We start from the raw sequence: 15,470 nt of genomic DNA on the forward strand, positions 1-15,470 counted from the left end.
TTAAAAAGTGAAGGGTTTGGTCAGGCGACAGTGCCATGCAAATTACTTTTCCCAAATGTTCCACATAGAACGACACCCTGAATCTGCTTTGGCCTGAGCCTTGCTCCCATCACTGACCTATGGGTGTGTGAATCAGAGACTCAATATTGTCAAGATGCCAGCTGTCCCCTAGGATTGTTTCATACATTCAAGGCAATTCCAATAAAAATCCCAGAGGGCTTGCAGACACTGACAAGCTGACTCTAAAGTTCACAGAAAAAAACTGTAGAATAACCAAAGCAATTTTGAAAAAGAATGAAGTTGGAAGACTCACATTACTTAACGGACTTACCATCATGCTATAGTAATCAATACAGTATTGTAGTCGTGTAAGGATGGCCAGAGACAAATGTAAAACCTAAAACTATGAAACTTCCAGTGGAAAAGACAGGTGAAAATCTTAGTGCCGTTGGGTCGGGCATGGACTTCACAGACAGGACACAAAAAGCACAAACCAGGAAAAAAAAAAACTAAGCTGAGGTTCGTCAAAAGTAAAATCTGGGCCAGGCACGGTGGCTCACGCCTGTAATTCCAGCACTTTGGGAGGCTGAGGCGGGTGGATCACAAAGTCAGGAGATCGAGACCATCTGGCTAACATGGTGAAACCCCGTCTCTACCACGATTACAAAAAATTAGCCTGGCGTGGTGGCGGGCGCCCGTAGTCCCAGCTACTAGGGAGGCTGAGGCAGGAGAATGGTGTAAACCCGGGAGGCAGAGCTTGCAGTCAGCCGAGATGGCGCCACTGCACTCCAGCCTGGGCGACAGAGCCACATAGCAAGACTCTCAAAAAAAAAGAAAGAAAAACAAATTCTGGGCTAGGAGATGTGGCTCACGCCTATAATCTCAGCACTTTGGGAGGCCGAGGCGGGTGGATCACAAGGTCAGGAGTTTAGACCAGTCTGGCCAACATGGTGAAATCCCGTCTCTACTAAAAATACAAAAAAATAGCCGGGCGTGGTAGTGCGTGCCTACAATGCCAGCTACACGGGAGGCTGAGGCAGGAGAATCATGTGAACCCAGCAGGTGGAGGTTGCAGTGAGCCGAGATCGCACCACTGTACTCCAGCCTGGGCGACAGAGCAAGACTCTGGCTCAAAAAAAAAAAAAAAGGCTCAGCGCAGTGGCTCACGCCTGTAATCCCAGCATTTTGGGTGGCCAAGGCGGGCGGATCACTTCAGGCCAGGAATTCAAGACCAGCCTGGTCAACATGGAGAAACCCTGTCTCTAATAAAAATACAAAAATTAGCCAGGCATGGTGGCACACGCCTGTAGTTCCACTACTCCAGAGGCTGAGGGGGAGAATCACTTGAACCAGGAGGCAGAGGGTGCAGTGAGCTGAGATCACACCACTGCAACCCAGCCTGGGCGACAGAGCAAGACTCTTAACTCAAAAAAACAAACAAACAAAAATAAACAGGTGCAAACACATTATAAGGGGTGACAGTAAAAAAAAAAAAAAATTTGCTTCCAAAGAGCACTTATCTCCCATCCTCGCTCCTTTTCAAAGTATAATGTCAGAGCTAATTTATTAATTTTCACACAAACTAAACATTTTTGTTGACAGGACCAGTGCATTTCCCTCCCCATACAAAGGCTACAGGAGAAAATCAAACTACCAGATAGTTACTTGGGAGCCTGGAGGCAGTGAATGTGGAGGCTGAGGGAACTTCCTCTCACTAATTGTATGACTTTGTTCAAGTTCTTAGCTTTCCAGGTTCATTAAATAAATAAATATTCTAGGGGCTGGGACTCGAGATCTTTGTTAATGTAGGCACTACAGCTATAAATTTCCCTCGAGTACTGCCTTGGCTGCATCCTAAACGTCTTTTGGTGTATTCTATTTTTGTTTCATTTGTCTCAAAATATTTTTAAAGGTTTCCCCCGTAAAGACTTATTTGACCCATCGCTTGCTTTTAAGGGTGTAGTGTTTAATGTCCATATATCTGTGAATTTTCCACATTTCCTTCTGTTATTTTTAACTTTGTTCCATTATAATCAGAAAAGATACTCTGTACAGCAACGAATGTGACAATATTGCATTCCGGAGAGTATATTAACACAACTACTTTATAAAGTTGTAACGAGGGCTAAATGATGTGCATGAATCATGCGCAAGAGTGGGTGGGCAGAACGCCGAATAAACACCAGTTCTTACGTGAGATTTCACTCCACCGAAAAATCTGGAGCTCACTGCACCGCCGCCCCCGTGACCTGCCCGCAACCGGGTGGCTCTGCCCGGCCCGGCCCCCGGCCCCCGGCCCCGGCCCCGGCCCCCGCCCCCGCCCCGCACCTCGTCTCCGCCCGATGGTCCACTCCCGCTTCCTCAGGAGGACGTGCGGCTCGCCCTCCTCGGCGCCCAGGCGCAGGAGCCGTCCCCAGGGCTGCTGCGGCGGCGGCGGCGGCGGCTGCTTGCCTTCCTCGGGCCGCTCCATCGGGATTCACATCTGCGGAGACCCCGGAAACGCCCGTGGAGACTCCCGACCCCAGAGGCCGAGACTCGGCGCCCGCCCCACCCCGCGAGCCCTGGCCCGGCCGCCCGCGCCCACGCAGCCCCGCGGCCCGGCCCACACGCCGGCGGGCGCCCCCTCCCACGGCCGCAGCCAGGTCCCCCTTCGCGGTCCGCCGCAGCCCTCTCGCCAGCCGCGCTTACCCCCGCCCCGCGTCGAACCCGGAACCGGCTGCGCCGCCGCCGCTGTCAACAGACATTGCGGCTCCCTCAGCTGATCCGCGGGGCGGGGCCAGCGGCGTCTGCGCCCCGCGATTGGCTGGTGGCGGCGCTCACCGAGAGCGGCGGCTAGAGCGGAGCCGGGAGTGGCCAGCGAGAGTAGGCGCGTGGCGGACGCGCGGCCATCTTTGATCCTGGCCGGGAGACTTCGTCGCCTGCGGATCACGGAAGTGGCTGCGGTGGGCGCCATGTTATGTTGGGGCAGAAAGGACGGGGAACTTCCGGATTGGAAGCCCTTAGGATTCTGACAGCCCGGCTGAGCTGCGGATGAGTCCTAGGAGTCGAAGACGGTCCACCTTAGTTGTCACGAGGTAGTGCACGTGGAGACCCTTTCGGGTACAGTTGCACACAGCGGATCACACAGATCCGAAGTCTGAAGCACAGGGCGCGCTCCAGGAGTGGGAGCGGCTGCGTTGTGGGCAGGGCGGACGCGGGGCCACGTCTTGGCGGGTGTTTTGCGGTGTCTTCCCGTTCTGAAAGCGCGTACCCTTTACCTCAGTATCCCACTTTTTGGAATCCCGAGACGTTCACGCGTGTGCTCCAGAGAAGAGCGCCAGAGGGTATTCCCTGAAAGTGAAAGGTTGGCGAAAGCGGAGTAAACACGGCGAGGTGCGTCCACGCAGGGCGTCTGTGCGGTTTGAAGGAACCAGCCAATGTCTGCACTGATGAGGAGCCCCCAAGTGCGGTTTTAAAAGGGTGAAGCAGGACCCGCCGCAGTGATTTATGTCTGTAATCTAAGTGCTTTGGGAGGCCTAGGCAGGAGTTCGAGATTAGCCTGAGACCTCATCGCTACCAAAAAAAAAAAAAGTCGGCATCCATTTGTGTAAAACCATATATACACACGTATATGCATATATAAACATTTGTATATATAGGTATAGGCATGTAGCAGGACGAGCAGCAGACAAAACTCATCAGACACCGAGTTAAAGAAGGAAGGGGTTTATTCAGCCAGGGGCATCGGCAAGACTTCTATCTCAAGAGCCGGGCGAGTGAGCGATTCCTGTCCCTTTTAAGGGCTCACAACTCTAAGGGGGTGCATGTGAGAGGGTCGTGATTGATTGAGCAAGCAGGGGGTACATGACTGGGGGCTGCTTGCACCGGTAATTAGATCGGAACAAAGCAAGACAGGGATTTTCACAGTGCATTTCTATACAATGATTGTAATCTATAGATAACAGAACCAATTAGGTCACGGGTCGATGTTTAACTACCAGGCCCAGGGTGCGGCGCCGGGCTATCTGCCTGTGGATTTCATTTCTGCCTTTTAGTTTTTACTTTTTCTTTCTTTGGAGGCAGAAATTGGGCGTAAGACAATATGAGGGGTGGTCTCCTCCCTTAGGCATAGTTATCTATACCTTGTAAACCAAAAATAAATTTGTAAGCCCCCCAACCAACTGAATGAACTGATTCTCTCAATGCCAAAGTTAACCTGAAAAACCAGTTCAGTCCCTGATGGGAAGCAGGGTTTGGACATGTCCCATTATACTCTCCTCCCTTTGGAATTCAGGTATAACTGACCAGCATCGACATTAAAACAGACACCTTAAGGCTGACCAAACAGACTGTAGTATTAAAATACATCACATGACAAATAGCAGGCCCTGGAAGAAAACGAAGTATTTTACCCAGACATGCATTTCTTTTTTCTTTTTTTTTTTTTTTTTGTGACGGAGTCTCGCTGTGTCTCCCAGGCTGGAGTGCAGTGGCGTGATCTCGGCTCATTGCAAGCTCCGCCTCCCGGGTTCACGCCATTCTCCTGTCTCAGCCTCCCAAGTAGCTGAGACTACAGGCGCCCGCCACCACGCCCGGCTAGTTTTTTGTATTTTTAGTAGAGACAGGGTTTCACCATGTTAGCCAGGATAGTCTCGATCTCCTGACCTCGTGATCCACCCGCCTCGGCCTCCCAAAGTGCTGGGATTACAGGCTTGAGCCACCGCGCCCGGCCCAGACATGCATTTCTTTAACATAGTTTTATATAGCCCTGCAGAACTGTCTCCTGGGGGAAATCTATTTTGTAGAGAATCTCCTTCCTTTTCCACATCTTTTCCTGATCCAGGAGAGAACGTAAGAGTCTGGCACCTTTTTAATTCTAATAAGAAACGTTTACCATCTATTCTTTCTAAAGCCTGCTGCCTGGAGCTGCATCCGCATAAGAATGGCCAGGATGGTGGTGTTCAAGCCTGTAATCCCAGCACTTTAGGAGGCCGAGGTGGGAGGATCGCTTGAGCCCAGGAGTTCCACACCATCCTGGGCAACATAGGGAGACCCCGTCTTAGCTGGGCGTAATGACAGCACATGCCTATCGTCCCAGCTACTCGGGAGGCAGAGGTGAGCAGATTCCTTGAGCCCAAGAGGCCGAGGCTGCGGTAAACCACAGATTGTGCCACTGCAATCCACCCTGGGCAACAGAGACCTTGTCAAAAAAAATAATAAAATGGAACCTTGGGCTCCCTTATCTTAACCCAGACACTCCTTTCTATTGATTCTGGGTCTTTAGATAATAACCCTTTCAACCAAGTGCCAGTCAGAAAATCTTTGACTCCATCTGTGACCTTTCTCCCTAAAATGTGTAAAACCTGCTGGGTGCGGTGGCTCACGCCTGTAATCCCAGCACTTTGGGAGGCCGAGGCAGGTGGATCACGAGGTCAGGAGTTCAAGACCACCCTGGTCAAGATGGTGAAACCCCGTCTCTACTAAAAGTACAAAAAAAAATTAGTCGGGCGTGGTGGCAGGTGCCTGTAATCTCAGCTACTCAGGAGGCTGAGGCAGAGAATTGCTTGAACCCAGGAGGCAGACGTTGCAGTGAGCTGAGATCGTGCCACTGCACTCCAGCCTATTGACAGAGTGAGACTCCGTCTCAAAAAAAAAAAAAAGTATAGGCCGGGCGCGGTGGCTCAAGCCTGTAATCCCAGCACTTTGGGAGGCCGAGACGGGCGGATCACGAGGTCAGGAGTTCGAGACCATCCTGGCTAACACGGTGAAACCCCGTCTCTACTAAAAAAAAAATACAAAAAACTAGCCGGGCGAGGTGGTGGGCGCCTGTAGTCCCGGCTACTCGGGAGGCTGAGGCAGGAGAATGGCATAAAAACCCGGGAGGCGGAGCTTGCAGTGAGCTGAGATCCGGCCACTGCACTCCAGCCTGGGCGACACAGCAAGACTCCGTCTCAAAAAAAAAAAAAAAAAAAAGTATAAAACCAAGCTGTAGCCCCACCACCGTGGGCACAGGGTCTTAGGACCTCTTGGGACTGTGCTGTGGGCCGTGATCACTCACTTTTGGCTCAGAATAAACCTCTTCAAATATTGTACAGTTTGACTCTTTTAACTGATAATGTGTACATACAAATATGTTTATGAAAATCTCTGTAGAAAGGATACACAAGGAAATGGCAGTGGCTTCCTCTGGAACATGGACTTGAAGTCAAGGGGGTAATGAAGACTTACCTTTCACTATATATTTGTCTCAGTCTGAGTTCCACCAGAAAAACAGAACCAAAATCGGTAGGATGATGGAGAACACAGCATGACCCATGAATTCCATGAGCATGGGCCCACGGTGTACCTCATTTACTGTGAAGTGGGTACTCTGATCCGAAGCAATGCCATTGTTACAGGAAAAAGAGGAGTTCCAGTCCAGGCTCCATGAAAGGGTTCTTAGATCTTACACAGGAAAGAATTTGAGGTGAGTCACTGAGCACAGTGAAAGAAGCAAGTTTATCAGAATCTACTCTGTTACAGAATAAGGCAGCCTCAGAAAGCAGAAGGAGGAACGCTGTACCACAGACTCTTAAGGAGCTACAATTAAACCTGGAATGTGCAGATGTGCTCACTAAAGGTAAGGCTATTGGTGCTATCAGTGACCATTAATCCTTCAACCCAAGCCTGCTCATTAAGGTTCTCTCTGAGTAAAGTGGGCTGCACTCTTAGGACATCTGGACATTCTGCAGGCTTGGTGGGAGATGTCCCGTATGATCATAAATATTTCTGCAACTATAATTGGTGGTCAGCTTAGAATGTGGCTATTTTCAGACCATAACAACCTTACAGGTGCCTTGTGAGTGCCTAGCTACTCACCTTAGATAGAGTCATTCTAGTCATGTTTTATTAAACCAGAGACCTGGTAGACAGAACTTTCTCTATCGCCACAACAGTGGATAAGGCATTCTGTGAGTCCACTCATTCTGTGAGTTTTGGCACAGTCATTGCATGATGATGGAATGCTACTCTGTATGCCTCACTTTATGACTTGGTAGGTCAGATAACACTGAGTTCGTGATGAGCAGCTCAGGTCATGCAGTAACTTGGTGGTCCCTGGTTAATTATTCAGTCCCTAATACTGTCTAGTAGCAAGCCAAAAGCTGGTTGTCAAAAGAAGAGTTCGGGTGGAGGCAAGCGCTTCTCAGACCTCGGCTGCGCTGCCCTAGGAGTGCCGAGCCCGCAGAACCACAGCCATGACTGAGACCAATGTGAATCCGAAGGCCTAGCCCCTCGCCGATGCCCACCTCACCAAGAAACCACTGGAGCTCGTTCAGTAGTCATATAACCACAAGCAGCTTCAGAAAGGAGCCAAAGAGGCCACCAAAACCCTTAATGGGGGCATCTCTGAGTTCATCGTGATAGCTGCAGACACCGAGCCACTGGAGATCATTCTGCACCTCCACTGCTGTGTGAAGACAAGAACGTGCCCTACGTATTTGTGCGCTCGAAGCAGGCCCTGGGGAGAGACTGTGGGGTCTCCAGGCCTGTCATCACCTGTTCTGTCACCATCAAAGAAAGCTCACAACTGAAACAGCAGATCCAATCCATTCAGCAGGCCATTGAAAGGCTCTTAGTCTAAACCTGTGGCCTCTGCCACGTGCTCCCTGCTAACTTCTCCCACGAGGTTGTGTATCATATTGTCCGTGTTAGCATGTAGTATTTTCTGCTACTCTCTATTGTAAAATGTTGAAGTACCAAAAAAAAAAAAAAAAAAAAAAAAAAAAAATTAATTATCCGCAGACAATGTCAGGGCTTTACACCAGAATCCTAAAAGTCTACATTGTGATTCTCCTATGCGGGCCTGCCAAGGCTCTACCCAGCATTGCTCTCTGCCACTGACATGTCAAGCAGCATTGGATCTGCTGGGTCATGTGACCAAGTGGCTGGGCAGCTTGCACAACAGCCTGCACCTGTTGCAGAGCCTTCACTTGTTCTGGGCCCCACTCAAAACTAGCAGCTGGCTGGGAGCTCAAGCCTGTCATTCCATCACTTTGGGAAGCCGAGGTGGGTGGATTGCCTGAGCTCAGGAGTTCGAGACCAGCCTGGCCAACATGGTGAAACCCCCGTCTCCACCAAAAATACAAAAAATTAGCCGGGTATGGTGATTCACACCTGTACTGGGGAGGCTAAGGTGGGAGGATTGGTTAAGCCTGGGAGGCGGAGGCTGCAATGAGCCATGATCGTACCACTGCACTCCAGCCTGGGCAACAGAGTGAGACCCTGTCTCAAAAAACAAACAAAAAGAAACCTTTTATTTATTTATTTATTTTTGAGACGGAGTCTCACTGGATCACCTAGGCTGGAGTGCAGTGGCATGATCTTGGCTCACTGCAACCTCTGCCTCCAGGGTTCATGCAATTCTCCCTGCCTCAGCCTCCCAAGTACATGAGATTACAGGCGCCTGCCACCACGTCTGGCTAATTTTTTATATTTAGTAGAGATGGCGTTTCGCCATCTTGGCCAGGCTGGTCTCCAACTCCTCACCTCAGGTGATCCACTAGTCTCGGGCTCCCAAAGTACTGGGATTACAGGCGTGAGCCACCACACCTGGCCACGAAAAACCTTTTGAGATTGTCAGTGAGTCATAAAAAATTATCAACCATGGAAATTACCTTAAGTGAAAATGAGGTGAGCTAATAAGTACATTTTAAAAATATTACTGATGGACCGGGCGCGGTGGCTCACACCTGTAATCCCAGCACTTTGGGAGGCCGAGGCAGGAGGATCACGAGGTCAGGAGATGAAGACCATCCTGCCTGACATGGTGAAACCTTGTCTCTACTAAAAAACATGAAAATTAGCCAGATGTGGCAGCGCGCACCTGTAGTCCCAGCTACTTGGGAGGCTGAGGCAGGAGAATTGCTTGAACCCGGGAAGCGCAGGCTGCAGTCAGCCGAGATCGGCTATTGCACTCCAGCCTGGGGACAGAGAGAGACTCCGTCTCAAAAAAAGAAAAAAAAAAAAAAAGGTTACTGAGGAATTTGCTTCCATTAAAACCAGAAAAGTAAAATTACATTTTACATTTTCATTTCTTTTTTTTTTTTTTTTTTTTTTTGAGATGAGTTTTGCTACTGTTGCCCAGCCTGGAGTGCAGTGGTGCGATCTCGGCTCACCGCAACCTCCGCCTCCCCGGTTCAAGCGATTCTCCTGCCTCAGCATCCCAGTAGCTGGGATTACAGGCATGTGCCACCACACCCGGCTAATTTTATATTTTTAGTAGAGACAGGGATTCTCCATGTTGGCTAGGCTGGGCTCGAACTCCTGACCTCAGGTGATCCGCCTGCCTTGGCCTCCCAAAGTGCTGGGATTACAGGCATGAGCCACCATGCCCAGCCCTTTTTTTTTTTTTTTTTTTTGAGATGGAGTCTTTCTCTGTTGCCCAGGCTGAAGTGCAGTGGCATAATCTTGGCTCACTGCAACCTCCGCCTCCCAGGTTCAAGAAACTCGCTTGTCTCAGCCTCCTGAGTAGCTGGGATTACAGGCGTGCACCACCACACTGGCTTATTTTTGTATTTTCAGTAGAGACGGGGTTTCACCATGTTGGCCAGGCTGGTCTCGAACTCCTGACCTTAGGTGATCTGCCTGCCTCAGCCTCCCAGAGTGCTAGGATTTTCCTTTTTTTTTTTTTTTTTTTTAAGTGAAAGCAAGTTTATTAGAGATGTAAAGAAACAATGCTACTCCATAGGCAGAGCAGCCTATATTTTCCTTTTGATATGAACTGGGTTTATTTTTGTTTTGTTTTGTTTTTGAGATGGAGTCTCATTCTATTGCCCAGGCTGGAGTGCAGTGGCAGGATCTCGGATCACTGCAACCTCCGCCTCCCGAGTTCAAGCGATTCTTCTGCCTCAGCCTCCCTAGTAGCTGGGACTACAGGTGTGCACCACCACACCCGGCTGCTTTTTTTGTGTTTTTAGTAGAGACAGGGTTTCACCATGTTGGCCAGGTTGGTCTTGAACTCCTGATCTCAGGTGATCTGCCTGCCTTGGCCTCCCAAAGTGCTGGGATTACTGGCGTGAGCCACTGTGTCCAGCTGATATGAACTATTTTAACTGGAAATAATGTTTTTAGTTCTATTTTTTATTTAATTTCATCATTTTTTTGGGGGGACAGAGTCTTGCTCTGTCACCCAGGCTGGATGGAGTGCAATGGTGCGATCTTCACTGACTGCAGCCTCCGCCTCCCGGGTTCAAACGATTCTCCTGCCTCAGCCTCCCAAGTAGCTGGGACTACAGGCACGTAGTCAGGCTAATTTTTGTATTTTTAGTAGGGACGGGGTTTCACTGTGTTAGCCAGGATGGTCTCGATCTCATGACCTTGTGATCTGCCCACTTTGGCCTCCCAAAATGCTGGGATTACAGGCAAGAGCCGCCACACCCGGCTTAATGTTTTGAGTTTTAATACATGTACTTTGCAAAACTTTCTTCTTTACAACTACTTTAACCCTGTAGGGAAAATAAGACAGGAAGAAACGAATAAAGCACATCCACAGGAGTGCTCATTTTCCTTCTCCCAGACTCCCCAAGCTGTAGGCACCAACACTGTTCCCTGCAAGCCTCACCTGGGCCATGCACTTCTCTGGACTTGCGTGGATTTCCTCCCAGAACAGTCCTGATTAAGGAAACACCAGGTGCTCTCTGTTTCCTGCTACCAACCCCTCTGTGAAGGGAAATGCCTAAAACAGATCTCACTCAATGATTTCCAGAGAAAGTAAAGAATAACGCATGGGAACATTCCAGAACATGAGGGAATCTCTGCTTATGAATTTAAGGAAAGTGTCTCTGGAGGACGTCGAGAAAAGGGAACCCTCGTACATGGTTGGTGGGAATGTAAATTAGTACAACTACCATGGAGAACAGTTTGGAGGTTCCTCAAAAAACTAAAAATTGAGCTACCACACGCTCCAGCAATCCCTGCTGGCTAGATACCTGAAAGAAAGGGAATCAGTATGTCTAAGAGATATCTGCACTGCCATGTTTGTTGCAGCACTGTTCACAACAGCCAAGATTTGGAAGCAACCTAAATGTCCATCAACAGATGAATGGATAAGAAAATGCGGCACGGCCGGGCATGGTGGCTCATGCCTGTAATCCCAGCACTTTGTGAGACTGAGGCGGATGGATCATAAGGTCAGGAGTTCAAGACCAGCCTGGCCAAGATGGTGAAACCACGTTTCTACTAAAAATACAAAATTAGCCGGGCGTGGTGGCAGGCGCCTGTAATCCCAGCTACCCTGGAGGCTGAGACAGGAGAATCGCTTGAACCCGGGAGGCGGCGATTGCAGTGAGCCGAGACCACCTCCAGCCTGGGCAACAGAACGAGACTCTGTCTCCAAAAAAAAAAAAAAAAAACAACTAAAAAAAGTTATTTATTATTTATTTAAAGACGGAGTCTTGCTCAGGTTGCCCAGGCTGGAGTGCAACGTCACAATCTCGGCTCACTGCAACCTCCGTCTCCTGGATTCAAGCAATTCTCCTGCCTCAGTCTCCCGAGTAGCTGGAACTACAGGCACTCGCTACCATGCCCGGCTAATTTTTGTATTTTTAGTAGAAACGGGGTTTCACCATCTTGGCCAGGCTGGTCTTGAACTCCTGACCTCATGATCCACCCGCCTTGGCCTCCCAAAGTGCTGGGATTACAGGCGAGAGCCACGGCGCCTGGCCCATAAAAACATTTTTTTTTTTTTTTTTTTTTTTCCTTGAGATGAGGAAACCAAGTATCCCTGTGGCGACGCCGCGGGCGAAATGCCAGCGCGCCACGAGTGTAGGGTTGGCGCGATCTCGGCTCAGCGCTGCCCATCAGCGGAAGAAGCGCGCCACCCCCTGCCCGGGTTTTCGAATCATTCTTCTTTTTTTTTTTTTTTTTTTTTTTTTTTTTTGAGCGGAGTTCGCTGTGTCACCCAGGCTGGAGTGCAGTGGCGCGATCTCGGCTCACTGCAAGCTCCGCCTCCCGGGTTTACGCCATTCTCCTGCCTCAGCTTCCGAGTAGCTGGGACTACCGGCGCCCGCCACCACGCCCGGCTAGTTTTTTGTATTTTTAGTAGAGACGGGGTTTCACCGTGTTAGCCAGGATGGTCTCGATCTCCTGACTTCGTGATCCACCCGCCTCGGCCTCCCAAAGTACTGGGATTACATGCTTGAGCCACCGCGCCCGGCCTCATCTCTTCTAAACTATAATTTTGGAAATCAAAAGTGAGGTGGAGCCTCCTCTTCTGTGGCTTGATAGGTGGGAGGGAGGTAACAAGAAGCAAAAGTACAAGGCCAATATATTAAAGTCAACTGAAACTGGAAAACTTTAAAAGCCTACCATGTGCAATAAAACAACAAAAAGAAATTCTTGGATACAACAAATCCAAGAAATCCTTGGATCTAACAAAATATGAACCTATCTGTATCCAGAAAACTATGAAACACTATTAAAAGGAAACGTAGGCCGGCACAGTAGCTCGCAACTGTAATCCCAGCACTCTGGGAGGCCCAAAGCAGAGAGGGCTCGCCTGAGGTCAGGAGTCCAGAGGGGCCTGGGAAATATGGCCAAGCCCCGTCGTTACTAAAAATACAAAAATTAGCCTGGCTTGGTGGTGTGCGGCTGTAATCCCAGCTACTTGGGAGCCTGAGGTGTAAGCATGACTTGGGCCCTGGAAACAGAGGCTGCAGTGAGCCATGATCGGGCCACTGCACTCCAGCCGGGGGAACAGAGGGAGACCCTATCTCAAGGGAGGGAGGGAGAGAAGGAGGGAAAGAAAGGAGGGAAAAGAAAGAGAGAGAAAGAGAAAAAAAAGGAAAACCTAAATAAATGGAGCATACTCCTTTTTCATTATCGTAGTCACAATATTGCTAAGATGTCAATTCTTCCCAATTGGTGCCGCTCCGACAAAAATACCTGCAATTAATTTCGTAGATGTTGACAAACTGTTTCTAAACCTCGAATTGTAAATGCACCTCTGAATAATAATGAACTTGAAGAATTTAACTTCCAAATCCAAAGCTTTTAAAAGTTGCCAAAAGAGCACGATCTCTGCAAAAGAATGGGCATTCTTTCACATGAACAATATCATTTTATCTTATTTTTAATTTTTTTTCAGGGTGTTGCTGTCACCCAGGCTGGAGTGCACTGGCACCATCATAGCTTACTGTGGCCTCAAATTCCTGGGATCAAGGGATCCTCCCACATCAGCCTCCCGAGTAGCTGTTACCACAGGTGCCACCACGCCTGGCTGGAACAGTATCATTTAAACTAAGCTTACATAGAATGTATTAATAATACAATCACAGGCAAGGATCCTTGCTTCAAACGTGTTAGGAAGCTACAGAATTGAGGCCAGCCAAAACACATAAATCAAATCACATACATTTCTAGCTTTAATTTGCTTCCTATTTTCGTAGATGGTGATTTTCATAATGATAATACATGAGGTGGTCCTTATAATAACTAGATTCTATAGAGATGTGTATTGTATCAGCAGTCGTCTGGTGTAGAATGCCACTTCCATTACAGCTGGTGAACACAGTGTTCTCTACAATCAATTAAAAAATACATTTCAAAAGCCAGTTTCCCCAATATACCAAACGTCAGCATTCACTGATGTACTGAAAACTTGTATTTGCCAACAATAGATTTCAGGGTAATTCATATTAAGATAGGATGGTTTTTAATATTATTTGAGGATAGCCAGGAAGTTTTGGTTGAGCAGGTTCTATTTTGTTTGAGTGGGTCCATTAAAAAGATTGTTATTATTGCCGAGTGTGGTGGCTTGTGGCTATAATCCCAGTACTCCGGGAGGCTGAGGCAGGAGGATGGCTTGAGCCGGTGTTTGAGTCCAGCCTGGACAACCTAGGCAGATCTCATCTCTAATAAAGATACAAAAATCAGCCTGATGCAGTAGCACGTGCCTGTAGTCTCAGCTACTTGGGAGGCTAAGGCGGAAGGACCACTTGAGCCCAGGAGTTCGAGGCTGCAGTGAGCTATCATGGCACCACTGGACTCCAGACGAGTGGACAGAGACCCTCCCTCTAATAAATAAATCAATGCATAAATGAAAAAATTTAAAAAGATGGTTATTTGTTGACTGTCAGGGTAATTTATTCCTCTAATGAATAGAATATTTACTAATAAGTGTATACCTTGTCATCAGTACTCCAGTTCTAGTTACAAATTGGTAAAAATTGAAATAAAATCATAAAACTAACCAGGAAAACATAGAATCCGTAAAACTACTCAGAAAATACTTGCTATAACAGATTACTCTCTCTGCTAAAGGGTCCCATGGAGAGAGATTTCTATGAATATCGAACAGTTAAAAAACTGAGACTGGGGCAGTGACAGATAATTCAGATTACAAAGCAAAAGGAACATAGGATTCAGATGAATACGACCCATGGTGAGACAAAATCTTTAAAGCACAGACAACTGGTTTTGGATGTAGAAGCTCATATTTTACTGAGTTAATTACTCACTGACGCGTAGTTCGCTTTTCAGCAGTGATCTCCAATCAGTCCCTCTTTTCACAGAAGCCAGTGCAGGAGGGGCACGCATCGCGTCGCTTCCTGCCCCGCGCTCCACCGCCCCAGTCCGTCCCGGCTGCCGCCCGCCGTCCCCGAGAAACGGTCAGACGGTTTTCTGTTTTTTAAATTATACTTTAAGTTCTGGGGTACATGTGCAGAACGTGCAGGTTTGTTACACAGGTATACACGTGCCATGGTGGTTTGCTGCACCCATCCACCCATCATCTACATTAGGTATATCTCCTGATGCTCTCCCTCTCCTGGCCCCCACCCCCCGACAGGCCCTGGTGTGTGATGCTCCCCTCCCTGTGTCCATGTTTTTTATTTTTTATTTTATTTATTTATTTTTTTGAGATGGAGTCTCGCTCTATGGCCCATGCTGGAGTGCGGTGGCAGCATTTCGGGTTCAAGCGATTCTCCTGCCTCAGCCTCCTGAGTAGCTGGGATTACAGGCACGCGTCGCCACGCCTGGCTATTTTTTTGTATTTTTAGTAGAGACGAGGTTTCACCATGTTGGCCGGGCTGGTCTCGATCTCCTGACCTTGTGATCCGCCCGCCTCGGCCTCCCAAAGTGCGGGGATTACAGGAGTGAGCCGCCGCGGCCGGCCTCAGACTCTTTTCTCTAGGTGAAGCCGCGGGACGAACCAGCCCCTGCGGAAATTTAGAAACAACGACGTCCGTCAATTTCTGTAGGAAAAAGATACAGATCGTGTGACACGTCTTCTGGGAATGAAAGTCCGCTAAACTCGCCGTCACGAGTAGATGAACACATTTAAAGTTTGTATTTAAGAGGAAAATGCCAACGACACAAATGACCCAAGCGCTGGATGAAGCGGCGACCCAGGAGGGGGCTGGCCTGGAACGGGAACCAAGACGCCCGCTGGAAAACGAGCAGGGAAGCCCGGGCCGGGGGTCGCCGCCCCACACGGCGCACTCCGCAGCGACTAC

The 15,470-nt window shown here is 48.8% G+C and overlaps 2 protein-coding genes and 1 pseudogene across 11 annotated transcripts in view; 2 read left to right on the forward strand and 1 right to left on the reverse strand.

Moving 5' to 3' along the window:
- Positions 1-2,778, reverse strand: part of CHFR (checkpoint with forkhead and ring finger domains) — a 34,704-nt gene extending 31,926 nt beyond the window's left edge. For all 10 annotated transcript variants that reach the window (XM_050747766.1, XM_050747765.1, XM_050747764.1 and 7 more), the window contains exons 1-2: positions 2,689-2,778; positions 2,329-2,482 (exon numbers count right to left, since the gene is read on the reverse strand). In XM_050747766.1, the coding sequence (XP_050603723.1) occupies positions 2,329-2,470 (142 nt within the window). In that variant the 5' untranslated portion in view covers positions 2,471-2,482; positions 2,689-2,778. The remainder of the gene's footprint in view (positions 1-2,328; positions 2,483-2,688) is intronic.
- Positions 1-15,470, forward strand: part of ZNF84 (zinc finger protein 84) — a 270,997-nt gene that overhangs the window by 106,413 nt on the left and 149,114 nt on the right. The window lies entirely within an intron of this gene.
- Positions 7,215-7,714, forward strand: LOC126930577 (NHP2-like protein 1; annotated as a pseudogene).

This window comes from Macaca thibetana, chromosome 11, assembly GCF_024542745.1.
Source record: "Macaca thibetana thibetana isolate TM-01 chromosome 11, ASM2454274v1, whole genome shotgun sequence".
NCBI lineage: Eukaryota > Metazoa > Chordata > Mammalia > Primates > Cercopithecidae > Macaca > Macaca thibetana.